The following is a 19006-nucleotide window of genomic DNA, read 5'->3' as shown; positions in this document are numbered from 1 at the left end:
ATAAAAAAAACTTCGGATTTTATGAATGAGCCTAATGACCGTGAATTCATTCATGTTAATTTTATTTTTAGGTTATGAAAATTATTGTTTAACAAAATTTATTTATTTATTCATTATTTTTTAATTAATTATTTATTCATTATTTTTATAATTATTATTCTGATAAAATAAAAAAATTTTTAAAATGCATCGAATGTGTGCCAATTTTAAAGTTATTATTTCTCATAATTAAAAAGTGTTATTTAAAAAATATATAATAAATATATAAATGGGTTAAACTTTTGATATTTTTGTAAAATGTAATTATGAAAAATTTTGTTTTTGAAACTGAAAAGCTGCGCGCGCTTGACACAAGCGCTCTCGCGAGAAATTTGAAAACTAAATAGCGCGCGCATGCGCAGTTTTGTTTGGACATGTTACGCTTGATTTCTAAATTTCTAACCTAAAACTAAAATATTTGTATGTATAAAAGTGCATAGTGCGCATTGAGCGTATTTAATAATAAATATTTAATATTTAATACAATTATTAACAGAAAAAGTTATAAAAATTTTTAGAGGTGTTAATATTAAGTATTTATACAAGGTAAGATTTATAATTAATTTTTACGTCATATATATGAGTTCAATTGTTGATTTCTGAAATAATTAATGTTTTTTAATAATGACAGGTTACTTTTAAATTTTATCAATTACAATGGCTGATAATAGTTTCGATCATGGTCAAGCTCAAAATCAAGAACAAGGGACAAAGTTAAGTTCATCAGCTGAAATTCCTCAAGTAAGTTTATGACAACAGTACTTGAAATATCTCCAGAGCATTCAAGTACTTAATATTACTATATACTAAGTTAGTGAATAAATTTATTAATAATATGATTGTTTTCAGTTTTTAAGCAAATCAAAATTGCAAGATTTAGTAAGGGAAGTTGACCCTACGGAGCAGTTGGAAGAAGAAGTGGAAGAAATGTTGCTCCAATTAGCCGATGACTTTGTGGAAACTACAGTCAACGCGGCTTGTCTTTTAGCAAAACATAGGCATGCCAACACCGTAGAGGTCAAAGACGTCCAACTTCACCTAGGTAAATTATTTATTTTATTTAAAATTTTATTTTATAATAGTTACATCAACTTATCAATACCAGCTTCTCACTGTTGGGTCATTTATTTATTTATTTATTTATTCATTTTACGCCAAGCGGCAATATACATTAAAGATATAATAGTATATTGTGTGACTAGGGATGAAACAAAACGATTTCAGACCAGAGTGAAGTTGCCTGGCATCACTCGGTCTGAAATCGTGTTTCATCCCGCGTCACACATTATATTTTTCATATAAGTTGCATTAAAAATACTAGTTTCAATGTCTGGAGCCAACCAGAACTAGATAGTTTCAGACGAATAGCGAAAATACCCTTTTATTATAAAACTTATAATAAAATAGAAAGTAATGGTTTATTTTTTATCAAACATTATTCGTAAATTGAATAGTTTTCTTTTGTCATTCTTATTTACGCTTAATAATAGAATTATGATATATCAATACAGTTAACGGTTAGAATGACAATTATAAAGGTATAAAATAAACAAACAATTGATAGGATTGAAAATAAAGGTGCAACTTCATCTCGTAAAACTCAATTTCACCCTGAAGAGAATTTACTATTTGGATGTTTTTATGTTTTGTGTTTTTATTTATGTCAAGCATTCATATAAAATTTTATTTTTTTTGGTAATTTGAGTTGCTTGTGATTTGTTTCTCTATAAACTATCAAAAAATGCAATTATTTTTTCCTCACCAGTCATACCTATGCAATAATTTTTTTTTTTCTAATTACTTTAAAGTCGTGATAAATTACTACGTTGTGATAGATTATGTGAATAAAAATAATGACATTACAAAAAATAGTATTCATCTAATATGATTATAACTCAATTAGTAGTTCAACTCATGTGATTTATTTTTCATTTAACGATTGCAACTATTTTTATTTTCATCACAAGCTATATACTTCTGCACATACAGTTGTCGTCATTGATTTGTAACGGTTGGCAATGATTCGAGTAAAATAAAAAATTCTCAATTTGGACATCTCTCACTAAAAATTTCAATTAATAATATGTTTGGAAAATAAAAAAAATAAACAATATCAAATAACTATAGCTAAATATAAAGACATTTACTAAAATATTAGATCATATCATTATACAAAATTAAAATTAAAAAGGCCTAAAATTAGAAAATAGACCATTAAAGCAATTAAAATTTTTTAAAAATGGAAATATAAACAGAAGAAACAAAGGAAATTAAAAAAAAAATGACAAGCCTAAATTCAGACAATTCGAATAAAAGACATCAAGGTTATTTGACATATACACAAATGAACAACTCTGAATATAGAAAAGCTTTACAAATGAACATCTCTAATTATGGACAAGAAAATTCGGAAATCTCTCAATATGGACATCTCTCATTAAAGAAAATAAAAAAAAAAAAAGTACAATATTTATAAATTAAAAAATTAAAAAATAAGTAATAGTTCAAAAAAACATGCTTTAACATATAACCAAACTAAAAAGTAAGAATAAATTTTTTGGATAATTCAAAATTAAGTTAAAGTGATTAAAAAAAAAAAAAAAAAATCATTTTTATGTATACAAGTGTGGGGATCAGATAAAAACATTTATTCAAGGGTAATATACTCTGCACCAAGACATCTTCTTCGGAGAACTTTGCTGAAAAATTAATTTTTATTAATTATAGGTAATGTACGATTCTTTAATTTTTAGTTAGATTTTTGAGGGGTTAGTGCCGATTGAGTATCAGCACCGGCACGTGCCAGAGTCGCGGCTAATTGCGCGGTTGTAATTACCATTACGCCGGTACACAATGATCCGTTTTGATGATACTCTGAATTTGATGATTAAGACGAATCGCCCGCCATCTCGTCGTCGCTCAAATTGTCCAGGTCATAGGAGTACGCGGTTGATGCAGCGTTCATCGCTGATGACTAGAGTCAATGACGAGGGTTATTTATATCAAACTTTTCTTTCTTGACTACTAACGTGATAGTATAATAAAATTCATAATGATCCGTTCAATAGATCGATTTCTAAAAAATCTACCTAAAAATAAAAAAATCGTACATTACCTATGATTAATAAAAATTAATTTTTCAGGAAAGTTTTCCGAAGAAGATGTCTTGGTGCAGAGTATATTACCCTTGAATAATTGTTTTTATCTGATCCCCACACTTATTTACATAAAATTATTTTTTTTTTTTTTTTTCAATCACTTTAACTTAATTTTAAATTTTCCGAAAAATGTATTCTTACTTTTTAGTTTGGTGTTATGTTAAAGCATATTTTTTTGAACTATTACTTATTTTTTAATTTATAAATATTGTATTTTTTTTTTTTTTTATTTTCTTTAATGAGAGATGTCTATATTGAGAGATTTCCGAATTTTCTTGTCCATAATTAGAGATGTTCATTTGTAAAGCTTTTCTATATTCAGAGTTGTTCATTTGTGTATATGTCAAATAACCTTGATGTCTTTTATTCGAATTGTCTGAATTTAGGTTTGTCATTTTTTTTTGATTTCCTTTGTTTCTTCTGTTTATATTTCCATCTTTAAAAAATTTTAATTGCTTTAATGGTCTATTTTCTAATTTTAGGCCTTTTCAATTTTAATTTTGTATAATGATATGATCTAATATTTTAGTAAATGTCTTTATATTTAGCTATAGTTATTTGATATTGGTTATTTTTTTTATTTTCCAAACATATTATTAATTGAAATTTTTAGTGAGAGATGTCCAAATTGAGAATTTTTTATTTTACTCGAATCATTGCCAACCGTTACAAATCAATGACGACGACTGTATGTTAATCAACTGTTGAAAAAAAAAAAAAAAAAAAAAAAAAAAAATGATAATTTATTATTGAATTTCAGAACGAAGTTGGAACATGTGGATTCCTGGATTTGGCACTGATGAGGTGCGGCCGTTCAAACGTGCAACAGTCACGGAAGCACATAAACAACGCTTGGCTTTGATTAGAAAAAATATAAAAAAATATTAACTATAGACATTAATTTAATCTTAAAAAATCTTTTTTATAAATATTAGTTATAAATATAAAAAATAATTGTTTCTCATTTTTTTAAATATTTATTAATAAGAAATAATTAAAAGAATACATTGGTTATAACATAGATTTGAGTTTTTTTTTCTTTTTTTTTTTTTTTTATATAAAATAGTTCTAATTACATAAGCGTTTATAGAAAAATTTTAGCACCTATTTTATAAATTTAAAATATATCAGTTATTATTTTTTTTTAATTATTTACTATTAGACTAGGTTGATAGATAAATAAAGTGATTGTAAAATATAATTTATTTGCAATCAGGCCTTTGGAATAATTCACGGCACTTATTCAATTTTTTATTTTTATAATTGTGTAGGCTCTATGAAATTTTAAAAACAAAAAATATGTGTTTTTTTTTTTTCATTCTATCCACACTTGCAGACTTATTTTCAAAGTTATTGATATCTACATACATCTTTATTTTATTACAAAACTGAACAAAGATTTTTCTACAGCCATTGAATTTATTAATACAATATGTTTTTAGTGAAAAATATCATTTTTATCTGCAAATTTTGGTAAATATTAAAACACAAACAATTTTCACTAATTAATCTTAAAAAGTACTGAAATAGTTCTACATTTTTATATTTAAGTTTTAAAAAATTTAATGGAAATAGCTAACTTTAATTAGTGAGTTTAAATAATAAAAAAAAAGTAACCATGTTTTAAAAAATTTTTGATATTTTTTTTCGAATATTGTTTGAATATTTAGTTTATTTGAATAGTTAAAACTATTGCCATTTTTGCTCATAAAATATAAGAAAGAATCAAATAAAATATTTATAATTTACAAAATAAAGTTTTAAAATTTCAAAGTTATCTTCCATTCGCAGTATCAAAAACTCCCACAAAATCACAGTTTCTCTAAATTAAAATTTATCATAAAAACTCAACCTTAAAATTAATTAACAAATTAATTTAAGCTCCACAATCAATGGCTCAAAATCAGAATCACATTAAAATTATTCGCGTAAAACATACTTATCAAAAGTAACCGAGCGAAATGTGTCTTCAACGATATCAGCAAGACAACGCACTGCTTGAAGTAAAGCCGCTAACAACAGTGAAAAAGACAATGACAACAATTTACTCGGCACAAGAGCATTATTATCATTCGCCTGCAATTGATTTTTCATGGAATTCTTCAATGGTTTGTCAATCACCTTCTTTTTATCATCTTCACTCTTGGTCTCGCAATCAAAATCCTGGATCATTAAATTTCTTCCCTTGCTATTACAAGCTTGTAATTTTTTGAAGGACATAACAATATCCTTTGTCGTCGTGACAGTTTTAAATTTCTTCCTCAATAAATCACTTTTACCATTTATTTGATTCAACAACCCATCACTGGAAGTATTATTAATACTTCTCCTGCAAATATCGCGTTTCTTCTTCCTAACTTTGAATCCATTATCACGCGTATATTTTTCAATAGCACCCTGCGATGAAGTTTTTCTACTATTTATTAACGAAGAAAAAGTAGAAATACTATTACTCTTACAAAAATAATTACTCAACGAATTAATACGTTTCTTCTTACCCGAAATTTCTTTAACCCTCTTAATATCATAGTCTTCATTTTCATAGTCATTATCATTATCATTATAACTATTACAACTATTATTATCAAATGAATTGCACAAATTTTTACTATTTATCAACTTAATAGATCTATCTAAACTATTACTACAATTCAAATTAATAAAGTCACTTTTTATTTCACTGAGCAGTTGAATTTTTTTAAAATTATCCTCAATCAAAGTCTGAGATTTCTTCAGCAAAGAGGAATATTTATTGTAGCTAAAATCATCGTTATCCAGACGACAATCATGCCGAGGTGAATTTAAATAAATATTCTTCTCAATGTCGATATCGCTGTCCGAGTGTGAAAGCCTCAAGCAACTTCTAACCAACGAGCTGGTACTGTTATTATCAAAATAATTGCTGTAATTATATTTTGAGTTTTCACTAGAAGGCCGTTTGTAAGTACTCAGAGGATTTATCTGGTATTTATTTACGTAATCATTATTACGATTGTAATTGTTGATAATAAATCGGTTGTTCAGTAAATTATTGAGCTGTGGTATCTCAAGATTTTGAACGTGAAGTAAATTTTGTTCGATATTCAATAGGCTTTCTTCAATCTGAATTAGGCACTGCTCTATATCACAGCAACTCATTTCGGTATCGATGTCCTCGTCACTTTTTATGGAAGCCGCTATTGAATTATCGGTGCTATTGCTGTTACTTGTGCTTCTAATTTCAATATTATTGTGGCTTAATAGCATTTTATCCTCATCTTGGTCATTATTCAGATCCGATGAGAAAATTTGATTATAATCTTGATTATTTGACTCGGTTAAACAATTTATTATTTTACTACAACTATCGCTACGGGGTAACTCAAATTCATAATTTATGGAAGATTTTTCAAATTTATCAGTCGTACCGTGATTATAATTTAATTTATCACTTTTTTCCGGAGTCAAAGTCCCGTAAATTGTCTGGCAAACTGCTGAAGTCGAAGTTGTTTGATGTGATTCTGTTGTTATTGATGACAATAAATAATTGTGATTAGGGCTATCATTGCAATTGTAATGTCGGCTTTCCGTTCTCAATCTGCTGACCGCTGGATTAATTTGCGAATTCCCGGAATCGAATGTTTTGTAAGCTTGCGGACGATAATCGGCCTCCGTTTGGAAGCCGTAAGTCATTTGGACGTTGAGCAGTCGCGAAGATTCCGAATCCCGTAGTGGAGTATCCTGGCTGTGAATTTCGACGTACGGAGTATTCATCGGAGACTCAGACAGGAGATTCACGTAACCACGGGAACTGTGAATGAGAGATCAAATACTTGTTGTTGGACTGACTGAGTCTGGTGATGCATTGAATAGGCCATACATTTTTTTAGCGTAGTCTTCTTTGTAAGTTACCTGAAATTTTTTTTATATTTATTTATTTATTTATCAACATACGCCTATCGGCAATATACATCAATAGAGAGTATTAAAATTAAATAATATTAATTTAAGAGAGAAATTAATTAGAATTTAATTAATGAAAAAAGAAAAAAGTCTTTGTAGTTTATACATAAATGAGCAATTGTTTTTTTGTATTTCACATATATGCACTAAATATTTAGATATACTTATTAATTTTATGCAATATATATACATTAGTTTTTAGATAATGATCAAAAACTGACTAACCCACACTTAATTCAATAAGCGAATTATATTTTAATGAGTTACTTATAAAGATTTTGATTTAAAAGGTCATTAGTCATTGTCACCAGCAAAAAAATTTGATTGAAAAGAATAACTTTTAATTTTGTATTAACAAAAAATTTCTTTGCTTTAAACATTAAAAAAATGACAATAAAGCAGATTCTTTTTAATTATATTCATAGGCAAATAAAACTGTGAAGTAATCACATTGAAATTTTAAAATTAATCTTATTTACTTTTTACTTGACAAAAGAAAAAAAAAATTGAATTGAAATCTTTTAAATTTCTATTTATCATTAATGATTATTAGGTGATAAATTTATGTAACATCTTCACCTAGAAATAAAATTTGAATGTACGTCATGAATTATGATTTATGAGTTAAAATTTCGTAAATAATAACTTATACTTTATTTCACGGTCATAATATGAAGGAAAAAACTATTTCGAAAGATGAATTTAAAGTTGACCGTCAAATTATTAAATAATTATATGCTAGGTAATTATAAACTATTTTTCGTTTCTAACTCTGAATAATTCATTTTTTTTTTTTTTTTACTTGAAAAACAAAAAAAATTAATTTTAATTAAGAAAGTATGAATGTTTTTTGTTAATAACTAATTTCGCATGCAAAATAACTGATAATTGATAGATCGTATTTTTTTTTGTTTAAAGCTAAATATGCAATTAAAAAAATAATAATCATCGTTGACAATAATGATAAATTGAAAAAAGAGATGTATGAAAGAAAAGTTAAGTAGGACATGGTCATGATTAAAACGTTTACATTCTATTAAACAATGATACATGAATTCCTTTCATATAAATTTCTATCAAGTTTAAAAAAACAATTATTAAATTCGACCTTTAAAAATAAAAAAAGGGAAAATAAAGGTGAATTTATTAAATATTTTAACGACCGGAGCTGGATCATTTTTATTTATTCAAGTAACTGATGGCTTGTTGAGTGGAAAATTAAAATGTCAATTTAAATCAAAGTCTTGCTAGTTAAATTTTAATGGTTTATTAAAATTGAATTATTAATTAAAAAAAAAATTTAATTACCTTAGGATAAGTCATTTCTATTTCGCGAAATTCGTGGGTGAAACTTAGAAGAAATATACAAGTCGCAATAGCGAGAAGCCACTCGGAGATTGTACTCAGAAGATGCATTTCCCAACCACCGTCCTCCGGAGACCATGTCCTCGGATTGTTTCCTGTTTGAATATATAAAAAGGTATTATATTTCTTTATTAACATATCAAAAAATATTTAAATTACACCCATTATAATTTATTATTTTTCGTTAACGATTTAATCTGGAGTTTTTATAGAAAGTGTAATAAAATATTAAGTAGACCTTGAGTTAGTATAATATAATATTTTTTCAACAATTATTTGAAATTCACCTTTGTAATCTTTTAACGCAAGTCCAGCTCCAATAATAACGACGAAGAAACTAATAGTACAAAAAATTGATAATCCCAGTCTTAAAATTGTTATTTTCGGTGAGCAGCCTAAAGGTTGAAGTCGATATGAATAGACTGCCTGCAAATAAAATATTATTGTTATTAAAATTAATCAAATGGAATTTAATTATAAAGTTAAATTATCATCAACTCTAAGAAAAAAATTTTTAAATATTCTTGGTGAGACATCTTAACTTCAATTTTGTTTGTTTTCATTATTATTCACTTATGAAACTTAATAATTTTCACTTAAAAGTTTCTTGATTATGTTGAGTATATTTTATAATTGACTAATGAGAATATATTATTGTATTTAAACATTATTTGCATATTGAATTGAAATAAGCTATTTGCTTGTGAAAAACTCGTAATTATCAAGCAATTAATATTAATAATTAAAATTAATCACAAAAAAAATTTATTTTGATGCACGTTTGATAATTATAAATTTTTTGTTTTTAAAAATTATAAATTTGTCTTTGAATATTGTTTATAGTATAGATAATAAAATTTAATATTCAATTTCAGCAAATTGATTTCATCATTATTTTAATTTTAAAAAGATTGATTAATTTTTTTTAAATCAAACAGTGTTATCTTAATTTTTTAAAATCAAATCAGATAAAATAATGATAATTTTAATAAAAATATTTACTTGTAACGAAATGTAAGCAGTCCCACAGCCAAAACATGTAAAAGCACCACATAAATGTATAATTAAATTAGAAGTTTCTTGAAAATTTCCAGCTATAGACATTCCAATTGGTGTAATCATGCCAAGGATCAATGTAATTTTATTTATTTTTTGCCAGTACGCTGACAGTTGATAAGTTGAAGAAATTTCTTTCAATTGACCGTATCTAACGTAGACAGAAATAGCCACTGAAAATACAAAAGTTTTTATTATTATTTCTATAGCAAAAAGTAAATAATAAATTAATCGAATTTTTTTTAAACAGGCGTTTAATTTAAAAAATAATAATTTTTACTTATTTCGTGAATTGAATAAATATTTATTCAGCAAAGTTAATAACTCAGTAATACTTCATTATCGATAAAAAAAATCGTACTTAATTTTAAATTTTACATTTAATATTTAAATATTAAAGGAATCAATAACTTTAAAGTTGAGTTGATATAAAGAAATATTTAACTTCAGCTAATTCTGGTAAAGAAATATAACATACTCACTTATAACAGCAATAATATTTAAAAATTGTGCAAATAAACAACTTTCTGGTGGATAAGTGCCCGTATCTGAAATGTAAGGAAATCCTGGGACAACATGGCCTTTTATAACCGCAATAGTATATCTATAAATAGTTTAAAAAATTATGATCAATTTTATAAAAATAAGAACAAAAAATATTTATAAAATACACTAAGATTAATTTTAAAAAATCAAATTAATAATTTATTTTAGAAGTTTTTAATAATATAAAGCTTTTAAAATGAAGATTTTATGAAACATTGTACAGAAAATTTTTTTCACTACTTCCTGTATCATGTTTAATTTAATTCACTGAAAATAGATTACATCCGGCAATCTTTTGACTTTTATAAGACACATTACTTATTGTTAAAGAAGAATTATTAATTTTAAAAATATGCACAGTATGATTTTAAAATATCCAGATAGACAAGGATTAAATTTTCCTTTATCGTTTTACATGTCTGAAAAAATTATGAATTAACATCTTATTTGATTAAATAAAAAAAATGTCTTCTTTCACTGATAAAAAATTATTTCAAAAGAAAAATTTTGAATGAAAATTTTTAAGCCAAGTAAAATTTACGAAATCAAAAAAAAAAAAATTTCTTCGCTCAAAAATTTTTCAGCTTCACTCAAGATCATCAATTTCTTCAAAATAATTTTTTTAGATGAATATTTTTTCTCTTAGGTCAATTTAATTTTTTTATCAGTATTAAAAATGATTTTTCAACCAAAAATATTTTTCATAATTTTTTTTAACACTTCATTCACCAAAAGAATTTTTCAGAGTCTTCTACTTTAAGTACAAATTAAAATCAAATTAAATAAAAAAAAATTAAACTTTATAAAATTAATCTCAGTGCAAGTATAAATAATAAAACAAAAAATCTAAATAGTACTTACGTGATAATAAAACTTGCAGGTAACGAAACAAACATAAAAATCGGCAAGTAGTGTAAGTTAGTAAATATTTCTTGCTTCTCCATGACAACAACAAAATAATGACTTAAGAATTTACAATGTAGAAAGAACAAGATTATAATGATAAGAAGAGTGCAGATTGGCTGCAAGAAGACAACTAAGTACCAACAAACTACAAACCGATGTTTGTCCTCGAAGAATGTGTCAGGGGTATCGGTCTCTACGGAAAACCGATTGTACTTCTAACCACTGACACTCGGATCAGTACTGAGTCTGATTAATTAAAGCCCGTCGGTTCTCGACTCTACTCAGTCTGCATCAGACTGAGTCAAGTACTACGTTTGGTTGTAAGATACCATACGACGTGCCGAGGACAATGCCCAGTCAATATTAAATAATAATCATTTGCTCTCGGTTCTCGTTAGCTTCAAAATGTCATGTCTCTGATTGTTGTATTGCTGCGATGTCTTCCATTTACAATAAAAATAACAATAATACGATCCAAAATAATTATTCCGACTGGCCATTGGTTTTTAATTATAAATATTCATTAATTTATTATTTGTTATTCTCTCTATGTCTTGTTATTATTAATCTTTTCATTAATTTGTCGCGACGATATCCTGCAACTTAATAGATTAGATTCTTTTATTATATATTTTTCATGTTCTCTAGACGTAGTTGTTTATAAAAATTGTAAGCGATAACACTTAATAACAATTTTTATCTACGAACGTGACTTGACAATTTAATAATACACAGAAAAAAAAATTAACTTGAATCAAGTAAATAATTTTGAAGAAGTTCAGTTTCTTGATTGAAGCAGAAAAATTCTTAGACATAAATTTTTCTTGGTTTAAGTAAATTTTACTTGATTCAAGACAATAAAACTCTTCAATATTATTTTCTTGGTTCAAGAATTTTTCTCTTGATTTAAATTAATTTTTTTTTAAGGCTTTATTTTCTCTTTTAAAAAAATAAAAAAAAGTATTAGCTAAAATTAAAAGGTTTGACTTTTTTTTTAAAATTGCTTCATGTCACGTTCATTATTTGTCACTAAATGATTAGATAAATAAACTTCTAGTTATTGTTATTGTTATTATTATTATTATAAATAAAAAAATTACGTACCTGTAATGTGTTATCTGACCTCAATTTATTTTATCGCAAATATTTTCCGCAACTAGTATAAGCGTAATCCATTTATTTAAAACCTTTGGTTAAATAATATAATACAATTACGTTATAAGTAACGATGTATAATTGTTTGGTGGTGAACTTTTGTACTGTCGATTTTTATTGACACTCTTTTTATTTATTTATAATGATAATGGTATTAAGAAACGAAGAAAAACAACCCTTAACCTCGAGCAAATTCTGACTGAGCTACGAGAGTGCGCAAACATACACCCACGTAAACGCCCATGCTGCTTTTTTTTATTATTCAAATTATTATTTAAATTATCTTATAAAAGTATTTTTCTTTTGCGGGGTGAAGAAATACACTTGAGTTTTTTTTTATTAATTATGCAAACAAATATTTCTTCTTATTTTTTAGCTTATAAATTTGATAAACTTTATAAAAAAGATAATTTTAAACTTTTAATTATTTTTGTAAAAATTTTACAGTTTAGTTACGAAAGCGTGTCATTGATTTTTTAGTAATTATTATAATTATGTTAACAAATTACTACATTAAGAACCTGCATTATTGATTTAAATTTAATAATTTTATTGCAAATATTTTAATTATCAGTTAAAAACAATTTATGTGTTTTTTTAACTTTTTCCGGTCACAATGCACTTTGCAACATTATTGGATTGTCTTTTATCACTAAATTATTTTATTAAGTTATACTTAATCAAAAAAGATACTGGCAATCTATTAATATTACTTCATTTAAGTATAATTCGACATTTGATAAATACATTTTCGGTAATTATTTACAAGTGGGGTCAAAACCATGCTGAGCCATGTTAAAATTTTTTTTTTTAATTGTTCGTTTTTTTATGTACTTTTCAAAAAAAAAATATATAAAAAACATCAAAAAAAGATAAAAAAGAAATTTTATCCAAAAACATGAAAACCAAAATTTTTTCCAACTTTTAAAGGTAAAAAAACTATCGAAATCTTTATTTTTTCCTTTCACGACATTTTTTATCATAAAAAAAATTTTTTATCAAAAAAAAAAACATTATTTATCATAAAAAAATTAAAAAATGTTATTTTTTCACCTAGTTATGGTCCAAAATGAGGTTGACCCCACTTGTAAATAATTACCATATTTTTTTCTACATTTTCACTAGCGCTAATATTGAAGTAAATAATTATGAGTAGGTTTTTTGTGAATTTTTCCTATAAACTATAAAAATATATTATCAAAATTATGTAAAATATTTCAATACCAAATAATAAAACTAAATCAAATGTTAGTAAGAAAAATAGATATGGAAGTACATCTATAACAATATTAAATTTACAAATTATAAATATAAATAATTCATAAATAAATTAAGTCAATAAATAATAATTTTGAATTAAAAAAAATAAAAAATTTTGAAGTGTATTTTAAATAGCACATAAGAAATTTTTTTAAATTTGATTTTAAAATGAAATAAAATTATTTATTAAAATATTTACATTATATATTATATATTATATATAAAAATAAATAAATTAATTAATTAAATGTAATTTTTTAAATATTTTAAAATTTTTTCTACAAAAAAAAATGTACTAGAAAATAAAATTCATAGTTCGCGGGTAAATAAGGCCGATGACGTCATTTAATTCTTGAATCCCTCTACACATGTGATCAAAACAGTGAGCAGGAGCAATGTATTGAAGTATAACCTATTTGTTGTCTATAAATTTAAATTTAAACTATATTTTAAATAAACAAGCAACAAATAAATATATCAACAATGATTCCTACAAGTAAGTAAACTAAATAATATTTTATTAATAATAAATTACAGTTTTTTTAGTAGTTTTAATTTTGAAATAATTAATTGGTGTAATTGAAAAACGAAAGATATTGCTTGATAAGTAATCAGTAATCATAATTATTAATCAATCTAATGAATTATTATTTTTAGGAATGTTACTGAGACGTATGTCGAATAATGTGCGACACCAATCAATATTATCTCAGAGAGCCGAAGTACAACAAGAAGAGCCGATCCGAATAATTCGCACCACTGAAGATAATCCCCAGAAACATAATCGCGACCACTTGAATCGCTTTTACACGGTACCTAAAAATGCTGTGAGTCAAGTAATGCCTCGGACATCAATGCCAAGACGTCTTCATATTCAAATAAAAACATTTAGGGAGGCATGTATTATGGTACGGGAGCCGGCTATTGAGCTGATATCATACCTTGAGCAGACGGATTACTCCAAGCCTCCAAATAAATATGTGCTGTGTATCCTTTAAATAATTGATCATTTATTTTAGTTTTATTAATTTATTTATTTATTTAGAGTATAAAAATTATTTTATAATTGAAATTATTTTTCCTTATTTATCAGTCATTATTTGTGATAATTAGACGGACCGGTGGGAAGCGGTAAAACATTGACGTTGATGCATCTATTACACTATGGATATGTTACTCAGAAGATTTTGGTCCATATACCCTGGAGTAAATATTTATATTTAATTATTATCGTTTGTTGAAAAATATCATTGCTGGATTCAGAAAATGTTATGATACTGAAATTAGCAGGCACTTGACAGTTTTTTTTATTTTTCTTGTAAAATTTCACTAAGGTAAAAGACCCCATTAGTGGCAGGGACCCCATTACTGACACTTTCTTTGATTTTGGTATTTATTCAATTAATGAAATCATTAATTTCAATAATGAATATATTATTTCTAATCTTTAAGACTTTTAGATCAAAAAAATTTTTAATTTTTATTTCAAGTAGAACATTTTTTAATTGAAAGAAAAAGTGCCACTAATAGGGGTTAAAGGTGCCACTAATGGGGTCTTTTACCTTAGGTATAGAAAATTATTGGTAATTATTTACTAGTGGAGTCAACCCATGCTGGACCATGTTAAATTTTTTTTTTTATTGATCAGAATGATCAATTTTTTTTTTTAATTGTTCGTTTTTTTATGTACTTTTCAAAAAAATATATCAAAAACATCAAAAAACGATAAAGAAGAAATTTTATCCAAAAATATAAAAGCCAATTTTTTTCCAACTTCTAAAGGCAAAAAAGCTATCGAAATCTTTATTTTTTCTTTCACAACCTTTTTTATCATAAATGCGACGTAAAAACAAGCAGAATCAAAAAAAAATTTATAAATGTTAATTTTTCACCTAGTTATCGCCCAAAATGAGGTCGACCGATCCCACTTGTAAATACCCGTATAAAAAAATCATCTGATATCATGATGAGGTTCATTATAAATATCATAATGAATATATATCAATATTCATTTGAAATCCGTAAGAAGTAAAATATTTATGTGAACGAATTTTTTTTAAGTAGATTAGTATAATTTTCATTTTTTCTGTTACTCAGAGGAAAAGTATAATAATTGAAAAAAACAATATTTTTATCATGCACTATACTGTTAAACTACTTTACTTTTTAATTTCTTTCTTGATTTTCAGAACTTAGAAGAATATTTACGAAAACACTATCTTGGTTTAAAAAAAATTTTTGACTGACAAAATTTTTTCGTCTTAAGATAATTATTTTTTATTTTGAAAACAATTTAAATCCTCTTAAAAATTTCTTTAATTTAATTAATTTGCATTATTTCCTATATATAATTATGACTCAATAATTTTATCACTTCATTATGAATTCATGTTGATATCATAATAATTTCATAATCAAATTACTAGAAATTTTCTTTTTCTAACAATAAAAATACAAATTGTACAATTTGGTTAAAGAAAAAATTTGTTCCCGTAATTATTTTACTTATTACGTGTATCAAATGTATATTAATATGGCTTTTATATGAATCTCATATTTGTGTCAAAATATGGGATTCATTATGATATTCATAATGAACCTCATCATTATATCGGATGATTTTTACACGGGTATAATTATCAAATTATTTTTAAAAAATTGTACTTATAATTTTTTAGAGATTTTAAAGATAGAATTTTTCAAATAAATTTTTCTTGCTATAATTTATTTGTTAAAAAAATTCTAAAAATTATCAGATATTTCTTAATTTCAATATCATTAAATATTTGGTAATTCATCGATATTCTGAATGTTTGTAAATGCAGCAGACAGTTATTAGATTTTAGGCTAAACTATTACAGTCGACGCTCTCTGTATTTGACCATATTCTTCCTCTGTATTTGACGATTTTACACAGCTCTTATGGACAAGGACGAGTCAAATACAGAGAATGGTCCTGTACGGGCGAGTCAAATACAAAGAGCGTTGACTGTAATCTAAAAAAAGTACAATTATAGAGAAATATAAATATCACTTCAAATTTTTTAAATTTACTTTATTCTTTTTTAATTTTATTAATTTACTTGATAATGAAGAAGTACTTGAGTATTGTAGATTTAAATTGTTATAATTAACATAATCAATTGATATATTTTACATAATTTACTTTATGAATTTATTTAAAAAGTATTATTGAGAATTATCAGAATCGTAAATGATGAAGATAAAAAAATAACATTACAGATGGTAACATAATATTTAAATTCCTAATTAAAAAGAAATAATTATGCTAACATATTTTATTATTTAACAGTCCCAGATTGGTTTAGAAAACGAGGACCGTCAAATCCGTGTCAACGAGTTGAAGGGTTGTTTGATTTACCAGTCGCTGGAGCTCAATGGCTAGTACGTTTCAAGTCCCAAAATAACCACTTGCTGAGTAAACTTGATGTAAGTATTTTGTTTTTTTGTTACTACAAAATTTAACTCACATTGAGAATTTTCCTTAAATATTTAAAAAAAAAATAAATGTTTTTCAAAACTTTGTATGTCAAACATTGTATAAACTGGAGCAAAATATTTACTTTTGATAGTTAATTATATAGTGACTTATCATAATAATAATTTTAAATTAAACACTTTGTATTAAATTGTATGTAACATGGAACCCGATTAATGGCTTTGCTGTAGGGTTCATTGAACTTATAAAAATAAAATAAAATAAAAAAATAAATGTGATGAAAGTCAAAATTTTAAAGATAAGAATACCAATAATCAGAAATAATTTAACTTTAATATAGAGTTATTTAAATCATGTTATCTTGTAAAAAATTTTTTTTACTTAGTTTAATTATTTACATAACAATTTTATTTTAAATTTAATTACTTTGTAGATTTTCATCCATGTTTTACGAAATATTAGATAACAAATATTGGGAACGTGGACAATAACAATAAAATGTTAAATTTTAAAAAATTTAACATATTATTATTGTCCACGTTCCCAAGATTTGTTATCTAATATTTTATATTTAATTTTATAAATACTAGCAACTATAAAAACTATAAAAAATTAAATTTTGCTTTATTAAATAATGACTTTTGTTAAATTGCACTGTACTTTCTTAACTATTGACGTTTTTAAAGATATAAACTCATCTCGATGTTACACTTATCAAGAGCTATCATTTGAGTACCCACATGCATTTTGATATATTTTTCATGTATACATATTTATAATATATATAAATATATGAAAAATTGATGTGGGTACTTAAATGAAAGGTCTTGATGAGCGTAAACATCGGAATGAGTTCATATTTTTAAAAATATCAATAGTTCACAAGATAAAAGGTCATTTCTTAATTATGTATCTAGAGATAGAGCATTTTCGAATGCACTCTAAAATACTTGTCATAATAAATTGACTATCGGTGAGAATGATATGAAACCTTGAAAAGGGACAATTTAAAGTCAAGACCTTTGCAATAACACTAAATTTCACTAAAAAAACCGATTTTATCATATGACTATCCTGAACACAAAATTTTTCTTGTTCTCTTAATAATATAGATTTTCAGTACTGAATATATTATTTAAAATATTATCATGATTGTTGAATTAGAAAGAATCATATATAATAACACAAAAAAAATAATAATAGTAATAATATATTCATTATTAATTGAATGTCAAAAACAGATCCGACTATCAAAAAATTACGTCTGGAACACGAGAGAGCAAAATTCAGCAGGAACGCCACTGCAAGACATGATAGATTTTGGAATAGGACGTGGCAAATATACATGCGATGTGATCGATGCGCTACTCAAAGAGCTTAAAATAGCAAGTACTTCCGGACATTGTAATACTCTAGTTCTTCTTGACGGCGTCAATGCATTTTTTGGTGAAGACACTCGGGTAAAAGACTCCACCTTCAAACCTCTCTATGCACAGCGCGTGTCTTTGACTCAATCATTCTTGGATTTCATAAAATACGATTGGTGCAATGGTGCGATTATTGCAACAGTTGATTCACTAGCAGTTAAGGTACTTCAATTTTCTATAATTATAATATGCCAATATGATTATTCTATTTTATAATCATAATGAATTATTTTATTTTGTTCAAATTTTAGGGCGAGAATCAGTTTGATTCAACATACCCTCGGTTTCTTCTCGGCAAACTAGGTTTCGAGCATCTGGACCCATTCTTACCAATCGAAGTCCCTAATTACTCAGAAGATGAGTTCGATGCTGCTATCGAATATTTGAAAGACAGAATATGGATTAGAAACTTAACAGAAGCTGGCAAACGTGAATTGGAACTATTGTCCAACAGAAATCCTTACAAACTTATGAGACTTACAGCGTCTATATAAATTATAATTATTAATTTTAGTTAGTTTTTAAACTTACTGTTTTATAATCAATTTATTATTCATAATATTAAATTGCTGAAAAATAAATTTGTCTATAGCAAAAAAATGATTATAAGGTAAAAGACCCAGTTATTGACACCGGCCTAGTTACTGACACTTGTAATTTTATTTTAATAAAAAAAAAAAAAAAAAAAAAGA

General features: G+C 25.3%; 3 protein-coding genes across 4 annotated transcripts; 2 read left to right on the top strand and 1 right to left on the bottom strand.

The window, feature by feature from the left end:
• Window positions 1–423: 423 nt before the first annotated feature.
• Window positions 424–4112, top strand: LOC123258786 (transcription initiation factor TFIID subunit 12). The gene is made up of 4 exons (XM_044718998.1): window positions 424–585; window positions 671–780; window positions 889–1081; window positions 3958–4112. The coding sequence occupies exons 2-4, from the start codon at window positions 697–699 to the stop codon at window positions 4083–4085; spliced, it is 405 nt and encodes a 134-aa protein (XP_044574933.1). The 5' UTR covers window positions 424–585; window positions 671–696; the 3' UTR covers window positions 4086–4112.
• A 233-nt stretch (window positions 4113–4345) lies between these two features.
• Window positions 4346–12378, bottom strand: LOC123258785 (DNA damage-regulated autophagy modulator protein 2). Of its 2 annotated transcripts, XM_044718997.1 has the most exons (7): window positions 12117–12378; window positions 10968–11614; window positions 10043–10164; window positions 9507–9733; window positions 8792–8930; window positions 8448–8599; window positions 6690–7088 (listed from the first exon to the last, which is right to left on the bottom strand). In XM_044718997.1, exons 2-7 carry the CDS (start codon window positions 11048–11050, stop codon window positions 7002–7004), a joined length of 810 nt encoding a protein of 269 aa, XP_044574932.1. In that variant the 5' UTR covers window positions 11051–11614; window positions 12117–12378; the 3' UTR covers window positions 6690–7001. The 2 variants fall into 2 exon arrangements, with proteins under 2 accessions (XP_044574931.1, XP_044574932.1); XM_044718996.1 differs by lacking the exons at window positions 8792–8930; window positions 9507–9733; window positions 10043–10164; window positions 10968–11614; window positions 12117–12378 and having other exon boundaries at window positions 4346–7088; window positions 8448–8576.
• A 1399-nt stretch (window positions 12379–13777) lies between these two features.
• Window positions 13778–18920, top strand: LOC123258723 (28S ribosomal protein S29, mitochondrial). The gene is made up of 6 exons (XM_044718908.1): window positions 13778–13923; window positions 14085–14414; window positions 14541–14633; window positions 16741–16877; window positions 18129–18476; window positions 18566–18920. Exons 1-6 carry the CDS (start codon window positions 13911–13913, stop codon window positions 18806–18808), a joined length of 1164 nt encoding a protein of 387 aa, XP_044574843.1. The 5' UTR covers window positions 13778–13910; the 3' UTR covers window positions 18809–18920.
• The last annotated feature ends 86 nt before the right edge of the window (window positions 18921–19006 follow it).

Source organism: Cotesia glomerata, linkage group LG2 (assembly GCF_020080835.1).
Source record: "Cotesia glomerata isolate CgM1 linkage group LG2, MPM_Cglom_v2.3, whole genome shotgun sequence".
In the NCBI taxonomy this organism is placed as follows: domain Eukaryota; kingdom Metazoa; phylum Arthropoda; class Insecta; order Hymenoptera; family Braconidae; genus Cotesia; species Cotesia glomerata.
Note: the sequence above shows the minus strand (reverse complement) of the source record. Positions and strands in the feature narration are given on the sequence as shown.

Bases quoted from the DNA above. Each gene is read 5' to 3' on its own strand.
- LOC123258786 (XM_044718998.1), top strand. From the start codon at position 697: ATGGCTGATAATAGTTTCGATCATGGTCAAGCTCAAAATCAAGAACAA. The intron at 781-888 runs GTAAGTTTATGA...GATTGTTTTCAG, and splicing joins CATCAGCTGAAATTCCTCAA to TTTTTAAGCAAATCAAAATT. The intron at 1,082-3,957 runs GTAAATTATTTA...ATTGAATTTCAG, and splicing joins AGACGTCCAACTTCACCTAG to AACGAAGTTGGAACATGTGG.
- LOC123258785 (XM_044718996.1), bottom strand. From the start codon at position 6,950: ATGAATACTCCGTACGTCGAAATTCACAGCCAGGATACTCCACTACGG.
- LOC123258723 (XM_044718908.1), top strand. The intron at 14,415-14,540 runs GTATCCTTTAAA...TGTGATAATTAG, and splicing joins TCCAAATAAATATGTGCTGT to ACGGACCGGTGGGAAGCGGT. The intron at 16,878-18,128 runs GTAAGTATTTTG...TGTCAAAAACAG, and splicing joins ACTTGCTGAGTAAACTTGAT to ATCCGACTATCAAAAAATTA.